This window comes from Manis pentadactyla, chromosome 16 (assembly GCF_030020395.1).
Source record: "Manis pentadactyla isolate mManPen7 chromosome 16, mManPen7.hap1, whole genome shotgun sequence".
In the NCBI taxonomy this organism is placed as follows: domain Eukaryota; kingdom Metazoa; phylum Chordata; class Mammalia; order Pholidota; family Manidae; genus Manis; species Manis pentadactyla.
Window position 1 is genome coordinate 33,794,598 of NC_080034.1, and position 21,747 is coordinate 33,816,344.

The 21,747-nt window shown below is 53.9% G+C and overlaps 1 protein-coding gene across 3 annotated transcripts in view; it reads right to left on the reverse strand.

The window, feature by feature from the left end:
* GLP1R (glucagon like peptide 1 receptor) overlaps positions 1-19,748 on the reverse strand; it is a 36,520-nt gene extending 16,772 nt beyond the window's left edge. The window contains exons 1-6 of one of the 3 annotated variants that reach the window (XR_005029194.2): positions 19,491-19,747; positions 11,632-11,728; positions 10,750-10,857; positions 3,351-3,469; positions 2,895-3,001; positions 2,731-2,784 (exon numbers count right to left, since the gene is read on the reverse strand). Coding sequence is in view for 2 of the 3 variants with exons in the window: in XM_036907145.2 (XP_036763040.1) it covers positions 2,731-2,784; positions 2,895-3,001; positions 3,351-3,469; positions 10,750-10,857; positions 11,632-11,728; positions 19,491-19,568 (563 nt within the window). In the remaining variant the exon portion in view is untranslated. Of the gene's footprint in view, positions 1-2,730; positions 2,785-2,894; positions 3,002-3,350; positions 3,470-10,749; positions 10,858-11,631; positions 11,729-19,490 lie in introns of all 3 variants that reach the window. The other 2 variants (XM_036907145.2, XM_036907146.2) reach the window with 2 other exon arrangements.
* Positions 19,749-21,747: the final 1,999 nt, after the last annotated feature.

Below are 21,747 nucleotides of genomic sequence, written 5' to 3' on the forward strand. Positions count from 1 at the left end.
ACAAAATTGTCACAATTTGCAGATAATAGATTATCTTCATAGAAAATCCAAGAGAATTCACACATAAATTGCTAGAACTAATAAAAAAGAGTTCGTTCAGCAGGGTTGCTGATATGTATGTTTACATATCAGCTATAAACTATAAAGTCAAGTTTTAAAAATTCACTTACAGTATTTTTAATTGGCTACCTAGAACTAAGTTTAACAGAAGAAGGATAAGATCTCTATGGAGAACATAAGAAAACTTGCTTAAAATCATTAGAGAAGACTTAAGTTAATGGAAGATACACCATGTTCATGGATAGAAAGACTCACTATTTTGAAGGAGTTGATTCTCCCTACATTAATAAATTCAATATAGCCTATAAGAAAAATTCTAGTAGTGTTGGGTTTCTTGTTTTCATGGAACTTTTAAAATTATGAAGGGCCAAGTCCTAGAATAGTCTAGACATTCCTAAAGAACCACAAAGTAGGAGTCACTGTAAGAGAACCAAGACTTTCAATGAATCTGCAGTAGTTAAGGCATCATGGCATTGTGAAAGGATAGATGACTATACCAACTCACAAGAATATGGATGACAGAGACCAACCCAGGTGTAGAAGACCTTGGCTGCACAGCCCTTAGGCACTGCTAATCGAGGGGGAAAGCATGGGCTATCAGTACATGGTACCAAAGCAGTAATTGTTATATAAATATGGAAAAATCAAATTAAATCTCCTATTTTCACTACATACAAAAATAAACCACACAGCAGACTCAGAGACTCCAAGAATGAACTAGTGGTTACCAAAGGGGAGGGCCGTGGGAGGGTGGGTGGGGAGGGAGGGAGAAGGGGACTGAGGGGTATTATGTTTAGTACAATGGTGTGGGGGATCACGGGGAGAACAGTGTAGCACAGAGAACGGACAGAGTGGATCTCTGGCAACTTGCTGCACTGATGGACAGTGACTGCATTGGGGTATGGGTAGGGGGACTTGATAATATGGGTAAATGTAGTAACCACACTGCTTTTTCATGTGAAACCTTAATAAGAGTGTGTATCAATCATACCTTAATAACAAAAATTTTTTTAAATACAAAAATAAATAAATAAATAAACCCCAGATGGATTGAAGAATCATATGGGCGCATGAAAATTAAGACTGAAGGGTAAGAAAAGTTTTTGTAAGACCATAAAGAAATTTGGTTATGGGACAAAAAAATTGGTAATTTTTTAAATCAATTGTCAAAATTAATTTTTATCAGTTGCTAACATTTGACAAATTGTCAATAAAAGGTAAGATGATATTTCATTCCATTAAAATCAAGGACTTCAGTGTATAAAAGTCACCATAAAGTGATTATGAGAGGATATATCCTGAATTAGCATACAGAATATATGATGAATGCCTAAGACAAAGAAGAAAAAGCTAAATAAGCCAATAAAACAGTAAGCTAAGGATATGAATAAGCAATTCACAGATTAAAACATTAAAAATTGCTTGATCTCCCTCTGAGTCAGGGATATGCAAATTCAAATCATAATGAGATATTTCACATACTTCAGATTAGCACCAATTAGGTTTGAAAATACTAAATATGGGTGAGAACATTAAGCAAAGGGAACTCTCATTCATTACTGGTGAGAGGGCAAACGGGTATGACCACTTCGGAGAGCAATTTAACACCATCTAATAAATCGCAAAAGCATGCGGTACTCAGACTAGGCGTTTCTCCTGGGAGGTATGTGCCCCTGGAGAAATGCACCAGGGGGAGCAGTACGAGTGTTTGTGGTAGCGAGGTTTATCACTGAGAGAAGAAAGAAAAGAAACACCTCGAATGTCCATTAAAATAGATAACAGATAACCTGTGATGTATCACACATAGTACTACTGAGTGACATTTAAAATGAACAAAACAGAACTGCCTGCATCAACATGAATGAATCCAACAAAAACAGAATGTCGGTCCAAGAAGAACACCACAGAAGAGTATGTACAATAGACCGTTAAAAATATGCGAAGCCCATGCCATACATTTTTTACAGATACTGACAAATGTAGTACAAGGAGAGAGAGAGAGGTACACGAATGACAAGCGGCGCCCTCCGGGGTTCCCTCTGGGGGGTGGGGGCAGGGAGGGGTACCAGAGCCTGTAACTGTGTGGTAGGCTTTAGTTCTTAGACTGCAGGGTGTGTGCACAGGTGATCACAGTATCAGCCCCTGGATTTTCCCATCTCTGAAATGCTTCATAAGAAAATGAGAGAACATTCATTGAGTGAATGCATTTCCTGAGCAGAGGCTGTGGGCCTGGCACTGACTGTGCTGGTTGCCGGGGGGGCAACAGGAGGAGAGCCGCCTCTCTGTTTCTGCTGGCTGGTATCCCGAGGTCCCTGCCCTTAGGATCCCTCCCAGCCTTGAACCCAGCCCCCTGGCTCACTCCCACCAAGGGCACAGGGAGTGGGAAGGACCTGGTCCGTTGGAGGAAAGGCTTGTTGAGTCAGCCCTAAGGAGACCTTTCCCCTGAAGGATGGAAGCTCCAAAGAGAGCTGAATCTTTGAACTCCTGGGATCTTGTCTAAAATCGTACCAAGTTCCTGATGACTTCAGTCCTACATGCTCACTGGAGAGGATTTCCCCTTAGCCTACCAACCCTTGTTAAGGTTTGGGGTTAGGTGGGTGTGTGGTGGGTTTTTTTCCTTCTTTGCAATATTACACACGCAATTTATATCGTGGCGATTAGACTACGTACACAGCGTCGCATCCTGTGTGCTCAGCCTGTCGACGGCGTGGGCTCTCTGGAGATCTATTAAGGGCGTGATGCATTGTTCTTTGGTTTGGTGCCCCCTCCTCTATCTGGGGACAGAGTGGGGCGTTAGGGTTAAGCAGCCCCCTCCCAGGCCCCAGCCCCCTTACCTGAAGCTCAGGAGGATGGCCGAGGCGATGACCAGGGCAGAGAAGGAGAGAGCATAGCCCACCGTGTAGATGACGGACAGTGACAGCAGCTGCTCCTCCGGGAAGCTCTGCGTGCACAGGGAGGAATCTGTGTATGTGGGGCAGCCTGTGCCTCCCTCTCCCACATCCCTCTTTCCCATGCGATTGGGGCAAAAGCAGGGTCCCAAGTCAGGCTGCACTGGGAACCCCAGAACAAAGAAAGAGAATAACCTATAGTAATGGTCCTTGGACTTCTAGGGCCTGCTCTCAGGCCAGAGAGGTGAACACACACCACCTCTGTCCAGAAATAGTGTGCAGAGACCCCAGAGGCAGAGGGATGGACCAAGTGGCTGCAGACCAGGTGCCCAGCATCCCTGCTCCAGTAAAGCTGGGTCTCTGCTACCCCTTGCGGGCTCAGAGCCCCTGTCTTCAACTCACTCTCTCCCCTCGCTTGGACTCCTCACACTCGGACAGGTTCCTCCAGGGCATGCTGGAGTTGTCCTGGTGCAGCCACAGGCCATCAGCGGTGCAGAACCGGTACACATGACCCTGCAGCACTGGGGCGGAGACACAGGGCCAAGCCCAGGGCTGCATGCCCCTCTTGCCTCCCACCCTGGGCCACCCCTGCTCCCCCAGATCTGACCCTCAGGGTTAGTAACACCTCTCTCTCACACACACATACACAACTTCCTCCTGTTTGCCCATTGGGCCCAGGGACAGGGAAGGTGGTCACTGAGGTGATGGCCACCCAGACCCACCCTCAGCCTTTTCTCTTGGCCACACTGGGATGCAGTTCGACGAAGCCATGCCTCTTAGACGAGAAGACTCTAGCCAATTCCATGTCCCAGCCTCTAGCCTCCAGTCACACCACTGACAAGGTCTGGAGCTGACCAGCAGTGGCCCTGCCCACTCCATAGCCACCCGCTGCGACTTCCAGTTCTCGGCACCCGCCTCCCTCCCTGCGCAGAGCAGACCTTGGAAACAAAGGGGTGCAGAGCTTCTGAGACAGAGCACGGCCCTGCCCTCAGGGAGCCCCAGTCTTAGGGGAGACACAGCCCTGCCCTTGGGGAGCCCCAGTCTGAGGGGGGTACACAGCCTGGCCCTGAAGAAGTCCTAATCTGAGGAAAATACACAATCCTGTCTTCAAAGACCACCTCACCTAAAAGGACTTTACAGTTGGTAAGAGACACAGCCCGTGGAGACCCTCCTTTCAGAAGGTGGGAGACCCTGCTCCTCCCTTCAGGTTGCCCCTGGTCAGATGCTGGAGATGGGGCCCACCCACAGAGACCCCCTCGTCTGACCAGAGGGAGATCCCAGCCCACGCCCAGGGAGCCCCCAGTCTGGAGGAGGAAGCACAGTTCCTGGTTTCAGGGAATCAAAGACATCCTCAGAAAGGAGCAGCCTAAATGCGAACCGAGAGGGGCCCAGCACAGGCCCACCGAGCTGGGGTGGGACCCCTGCCTGAGCCCGTGCACCTCGTGTCTGGCATCCGGGCATGGAGGCAGCCCCCCTGCCATGCTCCACTGCCTGCCTACCCCGGGGGGAGGTGATTTGTGACCCCCAGGTTTGCTGTGAGGTGACCAGAGGGGAAAGTGGCTTCCCTGTGCCTTGGGAGGAAATGCCTCCTTATCTCTCTGCAGAATGTTAAGTCTGACCCCAGGGCCAGGAAACCAGGGACAAAAAGTGGGGAAGGGTTGGCACAGGGGGATCAAGGAGGGAAGCTGAAGCCAGGACAAATTTTGAAAGACTCTAGAATTCAAAAGTGATTTTAAAGACCAGCTCTCCCAGCTGTGGGAGGAAGGCACAGGGTGAGAGAGGGAGGGAGGGATAGAGAAGCCACCGAGGCCCTGGCTGGCAATGGCTATTAAGAAATTTCCGGGTGGAGGTGGGGTTAGAACTGTGTCTATGGGAAGAGGCTCATTAATGTGTGTGTGGCAGGAGCAATGCCAGCCCCACAAGGGCCCAGAGGGACTCAGCTAAGACTGGGCCTCTATTTACAGTTCACAAACCATCCATCGATGAGCCCGCTGTTGTTTTGTGCAGGGAGACCTCTAACTCAGGGTGCAGTGACAGCCCTCCTCCAGCACTGTCGGGGACCTGCAGGGCCTGTCCTTCAGACCCTTGTTTTCCTTGTCACTGACCTCTGGTCACCTGTGCTGCCTTAGTTCTTGCTCTTCTCCTTTGGCCCCCTCCCTTTCATAAACAAACCTGAGCCAAGTCCCTCTCAGGAGACAGAAGTATCTGGTAATACAGGGGGGCAGTCAATCAACTTGCAGCATCACTATTTTTAGAAGAACCTGAATTATAAGAGATTTTACCTTCAGGAGAAACAAATACTGGAAGATCTAATGGTGGGACTTCCAGCAGTGGGGGGAGAGCCTAGTCCTAAGACCCCTCTAATGCATTTATGAGCAAAATCGGGCAAGGACAAAGGCAGAGAAGTGGGGGGTATGCGGTCTGATGTTAGCAACCGAAGGGCTCCTCAGCTCCTCTCAGGCCCCTGAATGCCTCTCTTATCTGCTGCACGGATGCCTGGAATGCTTAACCAGGGCTCAAGTCTTCTGCTATGAGGCCAAACCAGTCTCTAGTGGCAGATAACCCTGAGCAGTGATGGGGATCTGGGCTGACTCCACGGGGGAAGACTGATGCTGGAGCCTTCTATGGCTGCCCGTTTTGGTGGGTGAAAGTGGGGAAAAAAGGAGACAGGGGTCAGGAGAGGTGAGAGGCCATGGTGATGGGGCACAAGCTACTGAGCCACCCATTTACTACCCACAGCAGTGCAACCCTAGTTAACACCCCCTTGTCATAGCTGGTACAGGGCCTGGTGTACACAGGTACTCACAATTGCCCATTCACTCCCTACATGCCCCTTACACACCTTTTCTGTGGACTGCACAATCACAGAATTGTTCTTTAAACACCTGCTGAATGCGTGACACCTTTGAACATCACAGCCACCTTACAAGGTAGGCATGGCTAATCCCATTTTACAGATGAAGAAGCTCAGCCTCTAAGAGGCCAAATGACTTGCCCAAGATCATTGAGCCAGGAAGTAGCACAGTCAAGATTCCACCTGTCGGATCTTTGCCACCAGAGGCCAAAAGTCAGCAGCCAACAGTTAACAGTCAACAATGGCCATGTGCCATTTCTTCCTCTGCTTTCCCTGGGCCTGGCCCTGAATTCACAAACCATTCAATGTCCTCCCAGCACGTGCTCTTGCCAGTGCTGACCCCTGGCAGCCTGTGCGGTTCCCAGGCCCATCATTCCCAGGGCCAGATGGGAGGATGGGGGGGTGGAGTGTGCACAAATGTGCATGTTACTGGCACAGTGTCAGGATCGCTGCGTCCCTGAGAAGCTCTGTGAGCCCATGAGAACGTGTCTGTCAATTATTCTTCATTTGTGGCAAATATTAAAAGCCAGGGCTGGTTCCTGGCTGGGCCTGTGGTCCCCAGATGCCCATCTTGGCTGGAGGTGGGGTGGGTCTGAGCACAGCCCTGCTTATCAGCCTAGCTTTATCAGGCCCAGGAGCTGTGGTAAATCACAGCCAGGGGCTTGGCTCCCGTCTTGTCAACACCAGGAGGCAGCGGGCTGCATGCCAGGAGGCCCAGGGATACTTCATAAGTCAGACCCTGGTGCTGGAAATAAAACCCCCAATTAAACACTTCCCCTCCCGGAAACTGCAACAGCTTCTGTAATCAAGCTAACAGCCGTCCTTCTACGCAGATGCAGGCACTCAGGGCTGAGGTGCTCATGAATCCATTAGCTCCTGCACCCTGGCAGCAACAGTGGCCAGCAAGCACTACCAGCCTATCTCATAGACCTGGAAGCGGAGATTCAGAGAGGGCTGTCACAGGCCCTCCTGCAAACTGGTGGACTAGGGTCAAAGGCAGAGCTCTAACTGAAGGCATCAGCCTGGGTGGTATGAACACTCATGGTGTACGAGGAGGAGCTCAGGTTCTCCACTACGCAGACTTGAGTTCAGAATCCTGGTTCTGCCCTCAACCAGCTATGGGACCTTGGGCAGACCTCCGTGAGTCTCAGTTTTCCTTATCTGTAAAGTGGGAACCATAATGACTTCCCAGATTTCTTTAGGAGATAGTGTGAAGTGCATAGTAGGCTTCAAACCCTGGTCAGATCAGAAGCCCTGCTGCTGTCCCCACCCGTTTCCCAGAAGGGCACTCCTTTACTGAGCCTGGGGCTGCAGCTCATCACACCGCCTCAGCCAGACTCTCCCAGGGCCCAAATCGGGCCTCTGTCTCCCTCCAGCAGTGCCAGCCTGCCACGAAGGCTCCCAGGCTCACCATTACTCAAGGGGGGCACCTGCCAGAGTTCCTGAGAATTGTGAATTACAGACTATTTTAAAAGCATTTTATGACTCTTGTATAATTAGAACTACGCTAACAAACAGGTAGAGATCAGGAGGGGGTGCAGCTAATGAGACCAGAATGATTTGTGATGAACAAATCGGCTCTTTGTGGGTAAACGAGGCAAGTGGATGGCCCTCAGGCACAACAGGCTCTCTGAAGCCACTCCAGCCTCCTGGCTTACAGAGAAGTCCTGTTGATACCAGGTATCTCCTCTGAGCACCTTCCTTCCTTGGCTCATCTGCTCCTGCTCTCTCTCTCTCTCTCTCTGCAATCTGGAGTCCTGGATTCTGCATTAGAGGGGTCAGAATTCAAGGGCCTGGCAGGCTCCCCTGAGGAGGTGTGTAGCCCTGAGGCGCGAGGCCTGGCCCCGCCTCCAAGGTGGTGCCTGGATGTCCTCCCTCCCCCTTCTCCACCCGCCTGTTCTTTCAGGCGGGGCTCCAATGTAGCCTCTCTCTGGAAGCCTTCCTGATGCCACACCCCCCGAAGAAGTGGCCCTGAACCCCCTCAGCACCACGTCCTGGGCCGCTGAACTGACCTCATCAGCCCCGAGGTGAGGGGTCACTCCTTCTCCCTAACACACAACCCACTCACATCTAAGGTCTCACTGGCTCTGCTAGCCCTGACACAGAACTAACCCAGATGTCTGGCAATTGTTTAGAATTTAATTCTTTCTCCAGTCGCTCATTCCTCTGCCCTGCCCTGCCCCCCAGAAGGCTGACCCCAAGCAACACTTGGGCTGTCTGCCCTCTACGGGTTTGGCCAATGGGAGACACCAGCAGAGGGCAAAAGGGCAGAGAGAGAGGTTGGGGTATATATCCTTTGCCCGTTTCCTGCCTTGATGCTGAGGTTCTGGTAGTAGCTTTGCTCTTCTGCAGCCACAGTCCTGCTGGTAGCCTCTCCATCACCATGACCTCCAGTTGTCATGGGGGGTCCCATTGGCCCCATTCCTGCCCCACGTGGGTCTACTGGTGCTAAATCTTCCCCCTTTTGTAGTCCTAGGCGCTTTGTATACCTTACTGCCCCTTACTCCTGCCCGGCCTCTGTAAGTGGCCCCGCCGTTAAATCCTTGTCGATTTCCCAGCTGATTGTGTTTTCTGCCAGGACCTCTTCCTTGTCCCCACCCCTAACTCACAATGAAGTTTCTCCATAAGCTACTCCATTGATTAGCCCAAGAAAGCTCCAGAACTGCCCCCTTCCTGTTCCCATGTGCCCTGCGTGGGGATGAGGGAAGCCCCCAGTGCCAGCCTCTGCCCGGGGACTACCAGAACAGGCCAGAGATAGCAGCTGTGCTGTGGGAGCCCACGGCGGGTGTCTCTGCAGGTCCCTAACTCAGGGAGAAAGGAGAGGGAGGCAGAGTAGGTGATTCCAAGTGTCAAAAAAGGGAGCAAATTAGTTTGTGGAGTCAGGGCAGTGGGGCAAAGCTGGCGGGGGGCCCTGTGCAGCAGCCATTATCTTCGTGGAGAAAGCAATAAAACTGTGTTCGCTCATAAATGGGCACCACCAGGACCTATTTCCTGCTCAAATAAAATTAAAGGTGATGGATGGAGTCACAGTGGCGGGCAGAGCTGAGGGTGGCTTAGTGCTGAGTGATGGGCTCTGGCTTGTGCCTGGCTCCCTGGGGTCCAGAGGCCCAGCCCAGGCTGGCTAAGTGGCCAGTCCCAAAGCTTTGGGAGGCAGGGAAAGTGTGTGCATTGTGGGAGGTCAGGGAGGTAAGCAGGGTGAGTGGAAAAAATTAACAGCAACCATTTCTGAAGAACCTGCGATCTCTCCAATGCCCCCACCACCTGGCTTTACCCCATCTCCCAGGTGAATGAGATGAGGCACAGAGAACTCTGGAGATGCACACACGGCCACTTGGAACACCGACAAGGAGAACCATTAGACTGTAGGACTCACAGCCTTCTCACCTACAGGGAGAGGGCAGGCAGCTCGCAGCCGTCTCTCAGGCATGCCCAGCCAGCAGAGGCCCTGGCCACTCACCTGCCTCCATGCCCAGGGCCACACACACAGGAACGTGCATGTATGCACACGTGTGTACACACACTCAAGAAAGGCTGGCGTAGCAGTTAAACACATTTACTCTAAACCAGACTGCTTGACTGATTCCTCGGTTTGCCACTCACAGCTAAGTGAGTTTGGAAAAGTCACTTAGCATCTGGGTGCTGTCTCCTCCTCCGTAAAACAGCTGGGTAATAGAGTACTGCCCCTTGGGTTGTTGTGAGGGTTAAATGAGCACAGTATGTCAGGTGCACCCTACAGGCTGTAGAGGCACTGTGTGGAGGGTCACTGATCCGCTGTGTGTCTTACCCAGGTGTCTGCCTCCTTCCAGGCCCAGGCTCGCCCTGGGCACCTCAGGGTGGGGTGGGTGTACCCTGGGCTTCATCTGACCTCAGTCCCAAGTTCTGAGATGAATCTCACCCTTCCTGGTGCCCTGATGTTCTGCTGAGGGACCACCTCCTCCAGGAAGACCCCTGGCTTCCCACAGTATGACTTCATTCTCATCCTTGCTTCTGGGCTGAATTCTGCTTAGTCTCAAGGCACAGTGGTTAAGAGCACAGGCTGGATTCAAACCCTGGCTCTGCCATTTACAACATCATCTGGAGCAAGTGGCTTAAATTTTGTGCAGCCTCATCTGTACCCAAGCATAACCAACGGGTAGTTGAAAAGATTAAATCAAAACCCTACTTTTAGGGTAGAACTTGGCACACAGTAAGTACTCAGAAAAAATAGAAGCTTCTAGCTTCTAGAAAAGACTAGAAGAAAGTGTCTTTTCTCCCCTCATGGAGACTGATCTCCTTGAGGCAAGGGTGCTGGTCTCCTGTTGGCTTTTCTGATGGCTGGGACAGACAGGGGGAGAAGCATGCATTAACCACCCTTACAGTCAGAGCACCCCCACAGGTTCCGTCGGCCTCTCCTCCAGGACCCCCTCTCCTGCCCAATCACTCCTTTCCGAGGGCAGGGTGTCCCCTGTAGGCAGCAGTGAACTGGGGAGGGCCGGAGGGACAGCCCCATCAGTGCCCTGATCCCTCCTCCCAGCTGGGTTCATCTGACTAGTGAACCCCTGAAGAATCAGGAGGTGGCCAGGGGCATCTACCAGGCAGGGGCATCTATGAGAACATATGAACATATACACATACACCAGAACAATGACACCCCTAGTCTCCAGGATCTGCTTCCCTGGCTCCTCCCCCAAGTGCTCAGTGAGGTGGGGGGACTCATGTTTCTCTCTTACGCCAGACCCTCCACCCCACCCGCGTCACCTGCCAGCACAGGCCTCAGGCCCAGGTTACACCTGATACCCTCCCCCCATCCCAGGAAAGACAGACAGACCCCCCGCTCGGAGGCCTGAAGACCTTCCCAGGTGGGCTGCGCTTTGGAAAGGAGCAGCGTGCACCCTGAGCCAACTCCACCCCTACCCCAGCCATCTGGACACGGGGGAAGGGAGGTCTGTGCTGGGGAAGGAGACTCACCACTGCTGGCCCAGGGCAGGTACCAGGGGCAGCTGACATTCACGAAGGAGCCAGGCAGCCCATCTGGCCAGCAGACATAGTCGTCAAAGGTCCGGTTGCAGAACAGGCCTGGTGCAGGGGAGCAGTCTCTGAGTCCCAGCCTGGCCCGGCAGTGGCACTTGCCCTCCGCTCTCCACCACGCGCGCAGGTGTGGCAGAAACCTGTGCTCTGCTAACCTCTGCTGAGCACTTACTCGATGCCAAGCCCTTCTCTACCCACCAGGTGCCAATCAAGGGGACTCAGCCACTTACCAGCACTGGGACTTAGAGCAAGTTCCGTAATGTCTCTGTTCCTCATTTGTAAAATGGGGGTAACCCTAGACCCACAGAGCCTTGGGGACAAACAGTGTATGTTACATAGATACCTGAGCACAGAAGTGCTCAGTAAGTGATCCCTATAGGTCTAGTCTTACATTCGACATCACAGAGAAGGGGGGGATGTAGCTCATGAGGCTGAAACAGTTTCCTAAGGTCCCTGTGTTAGGACTGCAGGATCAGGATTTTGAACCCAGGCCTACCTGGCTCCCTGTGCTCTTTAAGCCACCCCACGAACTCCCCTGAAACATCTATTCCTATACATTTGTTGGTCGCTCTTCCAGCCCCTGCACAGACCCAAAGAGCTGAGGAGGGCACAGAATGGAAAGGCCAGGTTCCTGCTCCTGAGGAGCCCGAGGCTGGGGGGAGGGGAGAGGGGAGGTAATACAGCAGCAACAAGATGCACCCCGAGGCCTCGGGCAGATGCGGCATCTTAACAGAGGCAAATGATGCCCCAGCATGGCTTGGGGGGGGGGTGCCTTAAAAGCCCCTGGGGAGTTGGTTGGGTGAGGGTCCCACCTGGACTCACCTGTGGCTGGGGGTGGAGCCTCAGTCAGGAAGCGCTGGCACTGGCGTCGGTATTCTCGCCATTTCTGCACCGTCTCTGAGAGGGATACAGAGGCACCCTGCAGGGGAGCAGAAATGGGGCCTCTTGGGTCCTGCCAACTTCTCGTATACCCCTCACCCCACCCTGTATACTTTGTTTCTTGACCTCCAGGGGATCTTAGAGCCCCAAACTCCATGGGGCATTAGCACCTCTGAAAGCGGGAGAGAACAAGTCTCTGCCATGGGGGGTACATGACAGGGACTCCAGTGGATGTTCTCCCATCTTTATCCCTCCCAGAGTGCTGGTGCGTAACTTGATGTGTCGCAAGTGGCCAGCAAACGTCTACTGAAGTGATCCTTGCAAGGGGCGAGTGGAGGAGGGGGTAAGGGAGAGTGTGTGTCTCATTCATGGTCTCATCTGACCTCACCTAGGAGAGAACCTGAGGCCTAGGCTTCGAGACTGCCACTCACTCACCCTGCTCCTTTCCAATGCCCAGTCAGCCTGCCTGCAAGGTTCTCACACTTTCAACCATTCTAGAAAAGGACATGCAGGCCCAGAGTGGGAGGGGGGCTCATTCAAGATCGCACAGAGCCCAAAGACCAGAGCTAGGACCCAGAGTGTCCCAGGTCGGAGACTGTGATGGAGTACTGAGGGTGTGTGGCACGTGGGACTCAATGCTACAGAGCCTGGGAAGGATACCCCATTAGCATCCCTTCCTCAGAATGCAATCATGTACCTGAAGGCCAAGGGCATCCCTCAGTGACCCTTCTGATAACACAATACAGATCCAATATTCAGCCCAGCTTCTATCAACTGGAGAATTCCTGAGGACATGGGGTGAAGGGACTAGAAAGTTCTAGAACACAGAAATCAGGCCCACAATGGAAGGGGTCCCCCTATCTGTGAGTAGGGGGATATGAACCTTAATTTTCAGATAAGATAACAGAACTGCCTTTTTAACACAGAGGCCCAAACAGACCCACCCAGGTGAGGACTCTCCCTTCAAAACTTTTTTGTGCACTTCCTGTAGATATGCCTCAGGACTGTGTGTCTTTTTTATTTGTATTTTTTCCGAGACGGTTTTATAAATATTCTTCATTTAGAGGCTGCAGATGCTGAAATGACCAGAGAGCCCCTTGTATAACATGTAGGGCTTATACATAATTTAAAACAAAATTTCATTTTTCAAAACCACAAAAATATACACGTTTGCTGAAATTAAAGTAACTTCCTTTTGGAAGCTTGTCCCTTTGACTGGTGGTGTCCTAAGCATATGCTGGCTCTCGTTTCTGGGTGATCCTGCTGTAGGCACCAAGGCAGGGCACCCCAGAATGTTCCGTAGTGACGGGCAGATTATTTCACAGTTGAGAACAATCAAGCCCCAAAAGACTCGGAGAGCAGCTTTGACCTCCCACCCGCAACTGCATAAAAATAACTGAGGTGGAGGAACTGCTCCAGGAGGCAGCTGTCACCATAGAAGCTATATTATAGGGTAAACTAGGGGTGTTCGAAAGGAAGGTGACGTGTTAAAATTCCTCTCTGTACCCCATTGTTTCTGTGTGGCCCATCAAGTATTTTGTTTACTAAATATTTACTCTTTCCATATTCCTGTGAATTACTTCCCTTTTCCTTTGAAGTCTCAGACCCCTGCCCCTTCTCCTTGGTTCAGGATGATTACATACCTCCTTCTCCGGGACCTTCTCGGAACTCCTGTCTATGGCTTCCCCAGGCATACATGATTACTTTTTTCCTCCTGTTAATCTGTCTTACATCAATTTGATTCTTAGACCAGCTGGAAAAACCTCGAGGGGCAGAGGAGATTTCTTCCTCCCTGGCACTGCCCCGGTGTAAGCCGAATTGTAGTTTATAAGACACCTCCCACAAAGACACTGGTTGTCCTGTGCTCAGTCCTGCCCACCAGGAAGCCCCAGGCAGGGCCCGAGCTTGCTTGAACCCCAGCCACATTCTTGGAGTGAGTGTGCTGAGGCCACAGGTGGGGCTCTCTGAAGGACAGAGTTCTTCTGAGGACAAAGGGCAAGTTGTACTTGCTTGAAAAATAAATAAAAAGAATAAAACATCAAACACAACAGCAAAGGCAGTGTCATGATTTTTGCTACAACTGAGGGGCTGGCACTAGAGCCAGTCCTGGGGGATCAACCCCACGCGACCCGCATTTCCTTCTCCTCGTTGCCCCTGAAGCGGCAGCTGCTGGGGGTGGGAAGGCGGAGACACGGGGGAGAACTCCCTCTTGAGCTCTCCAGGAGGTAAACGGCCAGGAAGCAAGGTCACTCCTAGGAACTGGGGCAGAAGGTGCGCGTCTGGGGCAGGGAGTCTCGGGGTGGGGGTAAAGGCTAAGGACACCACTATGAAGGCCAGCCTGGCCACGAACACCCCAAGGAGCTTCAAGACAAAGGCAGCTGTCACCTGCTGGGAGCAGAGCCTCTCACATGAAACTAGACTGGGGCTGCCTGAGGACAGGGCTGTGTCTCTCCCTTCAGGACTTCCTGGCAAGAGGGGTGCTGTGTCTTCTCCCTGTACCAGTTCAGGGTCTCCAAATAGTGTGCACTGCAGCCTCGCCAAACACACACAGCACACACTACCCAGACCGCCAGCCTCTCCCTGACCTGTGTTGATGGAGACCATATTGTGCCGGCTCTGGGTGGTGGCGGAGGATGGGGTGACTTGGGGAACAAAGAGATGAGGACAGAGCTCTGGCCTGACAGTCCCCAGGCTACCTAGTGGTGCGGTCAAGTGCTTTGCAGGATGTGACAGAGGCAGCAGTGGGTGACAGTGCTCAGGGAGTGGGTGGGGCAGGGCTCAGTGAGACTCAAGAGCCTGAGCTAGCAAGGGTGGACGGTGGGCATTTCAGCAGGGGGCCCAGCAGGGACAAAGGTGCACAGGTGCTGACCTCGATGCTCCAGTGAGCAGAGGAGAGCCCTGGAGCGGTGTTCAGGAGGATTTTCTGGGGCAGGAGGACAGCAGTGGGTAGGACCTGGGACAGACAAGACGGATGGATGGTCTGGGAAGGGGCTGGCGGCCACCCTGTGCATCAGCACCTGGTGTTCAGGTGGCCACAGTAGTACAGTGAGGGTGAATAGCCCCGACTTTGGGCTCAGATCTGGGGTGGATTTGGGCTGGATCCCCTGTAAATGAGGTTTGGGACATTGTATGAGAGTTTTAACTTCTAGCCTCAGGTGGAAAAACAGTCCCTACCAGCCCAGGAGCATTGTGAGGATTCAGTGAGTTAGTGCTTAGCAGGGCCGCTGGTGCACGGAGAATGCAGCCAATGGCAGCCGTCCTCATGGTGTCTGCTGCTCACAGGACAGGGCAGACTGGACCAGGCAGCCTGGCTTCCTGGGAAGTCTGGGCCCCATCCCGCCTCACTTCTGTTATCCAAAAGCTCCCAGAAGGAGGAAATGAACATATTTTCACACCAAGGACCAATCACTTCGCTTCATTTGTGACATCTTCCATCAGCAGCCATAGCTGGTGGCAAAGCCAAGTGGGGATTCTGAGGACTCTGTGCCCATGGGCAGGACCCAGCCCACCAGACCCGCACCCCGTCTCATCCTCCTCTGCGTGAGGCTGGGCTGCAAGCCTGGAGGGCTGGGGCTGAGGCTGCTGGGTGGTGGGGAGCAGGCAGTGGTGGAGGCCCTTCCCTTGCAGGGCAGCAAAGCCAGCCAATGGCGCAGGGCATTGGTGGGGGGCCTACAGGGCTGGGGTGAGGGCAGCTTGGCAGGTTTTAGAACTTGTACCTGCCAAGATTCATGGGCTCTCTCTGAAGGGGATGAAGGCAAATGTAGACACTGCCTGGGATGGAGGGGGCATCTCTCAGCTTCGGTTTGGGGAGGAAGCAGGTGAAAAAAGGATGCCAGGAAGGAGTGGTGTGCAGGAGAACACGCTGGGCAGAGAGTCACAAGCCCTCAGATTATATCCCAGCTCTTTTAATGTGGGGCTGATGGGACACACTTTCACAGGGGCCCCAGTTTCCTCATCTGCAAAATGGACTTCCCATTCTTCCCAAAGAATTATTGAACAGATCCAGCAAGATGAAGCATCTTTATGGATTATCAAGCCCTATACAATCGGGTAGTGTTAGAAGGAAGAACAGCACAGGCAGAGAAGGATGCGGATGCAGTGGTCACTGTCAAGGTGATGGGGCTTCCCCACGCCCCGCAAAGGCAATCCCTCTCCAGAGACCAGCTGCTAGCCTGAAAAATCCCTCCTGCAGGTTTATTTTTCAGTGTGAATAAGTTCATCTTTCTGGGAACCTTTTTGATTAAGGGGAAGGGGGAAAGAGACCTTGGCCTCTCTGGGCCACTGAGGTGGGAAAAATGGGAGAAGGGCTCCCAAGGACAAACTCTGGGGCCTCCCAACTGATGCGGCCCTTCCTCTTCCCCAGCAGCTCCTTCCAGGCCCCACCCTCCTTCCCCACTGGCACCCTCCCAGAACCATCACCACCTGCCCCTGTGCTCTGGTGGGGTGGGGCTGCTGGACCCCTGGCTCTGACCCCTTCTTTTCCCCTAAGGGCCCCAGATATGTGAGCAGAAGGGCTGGGAGAGGAACACCGCACACACGTTCTCCATGAACAGGAACACTCACATGGAAACAGTCACATACAGTTCCACACTCATCACACAGCACATGCTTACATACTGAGACATGACCCATATGGAGCTCACACACACACACAGTTAGGTACATGCTCACATGCTGAGACACTGCCCGCCAACACACACAAGCATACATGCATACAGACGCCTTGACTGACATACTCAGCTCCCACTGTCACACATGTACATGCAGAGAAACAGCCACGCGTTCTGTCCTGAGCCCATTCTCCCTACCAACACACGGGCACGTACTAGAAAACACCCATTCACACACTAAGATGTCTCACATGCACAGAGACCTTCCCATCACACATGGAGTCACAAAGACATATACACTGTCGGACACACAATTACATGCTGAGATGCTTCACACACACGGAGTCACACACAGGCAGATTGACACACAGGTCCACGTACAAATACACCCAGAAATGACTCACACAGCCCACACCTCTCTCCCCCTGGTCTGTCTCTCTCCACCTATCTCTAACTCTGTATCTCTGTCTCTCTGTCTCTTTCTGTTTTTCTGTCTCTCTATCTCTCTGTCTCTCTGTCTCGCTCACACACACACACACACACACACACACACACACACACACACACACACACACACACAGGAATCTGCTTAGGGGGAGGCTGCAGCTAAGGAAGGGCCTGTCTCCTCAGAGCAAGGTATTAGAGGGCAGGATGTGGTTTCGTGGTTGTTCCCGCCCTGGCCCCCACCTGGAGTCCATGTCCGGGAGGGAGCCCAGCTCAGAACAAAGTCCATGCTGACCGCTGCGCACCGGGGACTCCACTACCCTTCACAGGAGCGCAGAAGGTGCGGGCCTCCAGCAGCCCCGCTCCAAGCCTTGTTCTGCTGCCCTGGGAAGGCTTCCAGACACCCAACGACAGCAGGTCAGCTCCCCCAGGTGACTAAAGCTGCCGTTTCAGGGTGCCAGGGGCTCAATCCCCTCCACAACCCTATGGAGTAGAACCTGTGATCCCTGTTCATAGATGAGGAAACTGAGGTTTGGATGGTCAAGTTTTCTACCCAAGATCACCAGCGAATAGCAGACCCAGTATATGACCCAGGTTTGTTTGGTTCTAATTTTGGGTGTCAGAGGCTTGCCTGTCTCCTCAGTAGGTCCCTCAAAAAGGTCTTGGGGAGATAAGGAATGGGGGTTCCTTTCCAGCAACAATGAAGCAGTGGCCTCGGTCCCCTTCTTCAGAGGTCAAGTAGGCCATCCCCCTGTCTGCAAGGAGGTTTCTTCCAGCCTGGCCGGACCTGACGGCAGACAGCTCATTCTCTTCTTCCTTCAGTCTGCCTGAGTAGGCAGGTATTAGGCACCAGCCCAGCCCTGCACCCCTTTCTTCAATCTCTTCCTGAACCATTGGGTTACCATATGCAGGGAACACTCTTTTTCTGAGCCTTTGTCCCATCAGTTAAACAGAGGGATTAACTCTGTTCTTTATTGACCACATGAACAGAAAATGAAATGCAATATTCACTGTTTTTGAAGTCTTCAACACAGGCATGAGGGAGTGTCACAATTAGTGCAGTCTAAACTCAAAGCTCCTGTCGCTCAAATCTCTAAGTGCCCAGGGGTACTCAGTGCCCCCACAACAGCATCCCCAGAAGTGCTGCCCTTTCTACTCAGAGCCCGGTGCTGCCCCAGGACTGTTATGGTTATGGCCCCAGGATACTCAGCTTTTGCTCTGGCCCAAGGCTGAGGAATGAGGGTATTTTAGAAGCGCAGGTTCAAGACCTCTGGGGAGAAGACAGGCAGTTTCTGAAACTCTCCTTTTCCCTTGGTACGAACTGAGTCTGCACACTTGGACTGGAGCAGGAAGGGACCCGGAGGAGGAGGTAAAGGTGAGAGAGAGGTGAGTGATGGGTCTCCAGCCCTGGCTCTGGGAAGTCCAAAGACACCAGGAAGCTAAGGCCTGGCTGAGGGCTGGGGAAGGTGCTGTGGGTGGGGAGGGTGTCTTCTGTGACTAGGTGGCAGGGTCTGGGGGACACAGAGAGGGAAGGAAGTAGTCTGGAAAAGAGTATGGGGGCTGAAAATGGGCTGGCACCTGAGCTGGGAGGCACAGCTGTCCATATCTGGGTTATTAGTCAGGGGCAGAGTCAGCCCTCACCAGGGCAACGGCCTCACATCCTGCTTCCCACCTGCACGCACTTGCTGGAACAAATTTCAAGGGCTGTCTAGGCCCACTCCCCAAAACCCTCAGTTCTTTAGGTCTGGGAATAGGAGGGGGAGGTGATGGGGAGAGAGTTCCCTGACATAAGACAGGCCACCCACCCTGTGCTTCCTCTCTGCTCAAGCATGGTACAGCATCTCTGGATAGCTCCCCTCTTCAAAAGCAGGCTACCCGCAGCCCCCAGCCAGGGCAGGAGCCCGGAGGCAGGAAAGGCAGGGAGGTCAGTGAGGCTGGAGAATGGGACCGCAGGGGTCCACCTGTGGCCCGTTCTCCTGTGTCATCAAGGGGGCCGAGGTGTGAATGTGTCTCCCTGTATGTCTTGAGGTGTGTGTTGTCAACCAAGGGAGGGTCGGATGACTGTTAAGAGCCAGGCCTGGCTGCTTCCAGAGGAGCAGGGAGCCTCCTACGCATTTGCTGCAGGGGTTGGGGGGGCACTCAAGTTCCATCTGGGAGGTCATGAGGAAGGACAACAAGCTGCCACTGCAGGGTCCCTGGGGCTATGAGTCAGAGGCTGGGTGACTGGTGCTAGGGGGCTGGTGAGGGGCGATGGGACTGGGTGCCCATACCCTGGCCCTCTCCCGGCCTCTCAGGGTCTTTGAGGAGTAAGCCCGGTGGTTGGCGGGTGGGCACTGCAGGACAGGGTTGGGCCATAGTGGAAGAGATGAGGTCGGGGTAGGGGGCGAGCCCCCGCTGTGCCAGGGCTGCTGGCACGGGTTCAGGAGGAGAAGGAGTTGGGAAAGTGGCCTGTGAGCTGTGGCGCACAAGTCGGCACAGGGCGGTCGCGGACAGCTGTGCGCTGGTGGAGGGGCCCCGGAGGCGAGAAGCGGGCGCCTCGCCGGGGTGGGACAGTCGTCCCCATCCAGGCACCCACCTCGGCCACCCAGCCCAGGGCGCCCAACTCTCCAGTCCCTACTCCCCCGAGGCTTCGCTTTCCTCCGCCTGCGGTCGCGGAGTTTAGCTGAAGTCCGGGCCGCCCCTGCCCGGACACTAAACCTGCATCCCGCAGCGCACCTGCCACCCCGTCCCCGGGTCCACGGGTCTCACCTGGGGGCGGGGGCCGGCCCTGCCCACCGCCCCGAGCAGCAGGAGCGCGAGGGGGAGCGGGCCGGGGGCACCGGCCATGGCGGGGCGCTCAGAACCGGGCCATCGCTGCCACCTGCGGCACCGCGCTCGGCGACTGGTCCCGGGCGGGCGCCGGCGCCGGGGGAGGAGCCGGCGCGGGGGCCGCCCCGCCCGCGGGAAGGGCGGGCGGGGTCCCGGGTCTTCCGCCCCGGCAGGCGAAGGCGCCTCTGGGCCCGTCCTGGGCCGGGAGGTACCGGGCACTGCGCTCCGGGCGAGCGCCGCTTGGGTCTAGAAAGCGCAGGAGCCCGGCCTCCAGCCGCGAGCGCCGCCCCCACCCCGGCACGCCAACCTTCTCCCGGGCTCCCCCAGCCAGGAAAGCCAAGCCATCCCCACCTGTTCGGGGTACCCCAAAGGAAACTGAGGTCGGTGGAGCGCAGGGGACTTGTCCAAGACCACACAGCTCCCCAGACCCCTCCCGGAAAGTGTAGCCCCAAGAAATACCTGCCGTCCACAAGTCCTCTTCTCATTCCTGGGCTCTGTCCCGAAGGCACCCCTGGGAGGGCTAAGGGGAGGGCTCCAGTGGGGTGGGGGCGGGGGTCAACGACTAATGTATCAGTGGAGGCCTGGCTGCCGGAGAGCCCGGAGGATCCCCCGCTCCTGCGGCCTCCACATCCGCGGTCTGGGAACCTGCGCGACGGTGTGATAACGCGGGCCCGCGGCTGGCTGTGCTTCCTTTATCTGTCTCCTGCTTTATGGAGTCCCACCCCCAAACACTGTGCTGGGCAGTGGGTGCACAGGCCACCCTCGGATTCCCTTCCTACCGCCAGCCTGTGGGGGAGAGACAAGAGGGCCCTGGCTTAACCCTCATAACGCCCTTGAGGAGTGAGGGTGGGAAAGTGGGATAGCCCGGCTTGTCCTTACGTCCTTTCCTCAAGATGGGCTCCTGGGAGACCCCAGTTGAAGTCAGTGGGCATTTAAGAGTACCCAGGGACGGGAGCATTTTGGGTGGCAGATCGCTCAGCCTAGCCTTTGAACACCCAGGGGGCCAAGTCCTCTGCGTTTGCTCTGACGAGGCCTCGCATCCCTGCGGTACCGCCCTGGGCTGTGACTGTCTCCTCATCAGACCGGACCTCTGAGAGGGCCTGCCCACTGTATTTCAGCACTGCCTAGAGGGTGCTCAGGGCTCCAAGCCCCTCCCTGGCTCCGTCTCTGCATGGTGGCACCCTATGCTGTGTCCTGGTGTTTCCATGGAGGTGCCTTGCACCTGCTACAAGACAGTGCATTGCACATTCGGGGGAATTTGTCAGGGAAGTAAGTTTCAGAGTAGATCCAAGTTCTGATTCCTTTTTTTAAACAAGTTGACTTCTCTCCCTCCCTCCTCATCCATCTCCAGAGGATTAACCTTCTCGAACTATAATCTGGCCTTGTCCTTGAGCCCACCTATTGGCTCCCCATCACTCAGGACCAAATGTCAAAACTCTTAGCATTTAATAAGCCTGCTCAGACTGCCCCCAGCTTACCCCCTAACTGGACCTGTTGCAAGTGCTTCCTCCCACCTCTCTGCTTTCACACACTCAGTTCTCTCTGTCTTCACCTACCTCAGCTGCCCGAGCTCCTACCCATGCTTCAGAACCCAGCTCAGGCAGTCCCCTTTCTAAGAAACCTCTCCTCACTGCTGACTCTCAAAGACCCTTCAAGGCAGTATAGGTGCCCTTGTCAAATGTTATCTGTGGAATTTCTTGGTTTCCCTGTGGGCTCTGAGCCCCTCAGAGGCAGGCATCTTGTATTGCTCATCTCTGTGACCACAGTGCACAGCACAGTACTTGTTTACAATAACCACTGGAATAAATTGAGGCGCTTACCGCATTCTGTCGCATCCTTATTATGACTTCCCTTTATTAGACTGCGAGCTCCTTGAGGGAAGGGATGCTTCCCCATTCATCTCTGGGTACTCAGCAGCAGCACAGGCCAGCACCTAGTGGGTGCTATGTTTGTTGCAATTGTAATGTGTCAATTCAAGTGTGCAGGGAAGTGTCTGGCATACAGGAGGTGCTCAAAAACTTAGCAGAAGAAGGATGGGCTGGGAGAGATAGCAGATTATGTATACTGGGGAGGACAGGTCTGTCTTCTCCCACTCTGTTATCAGGGCCCCTTGCTCAGGCCTTGCTATGGTTGCAATGTTTGCTCCCCCACCAAATTCATAGGTTGAAATCTCTGGCTGAGGAAAACCCTCTTCTTA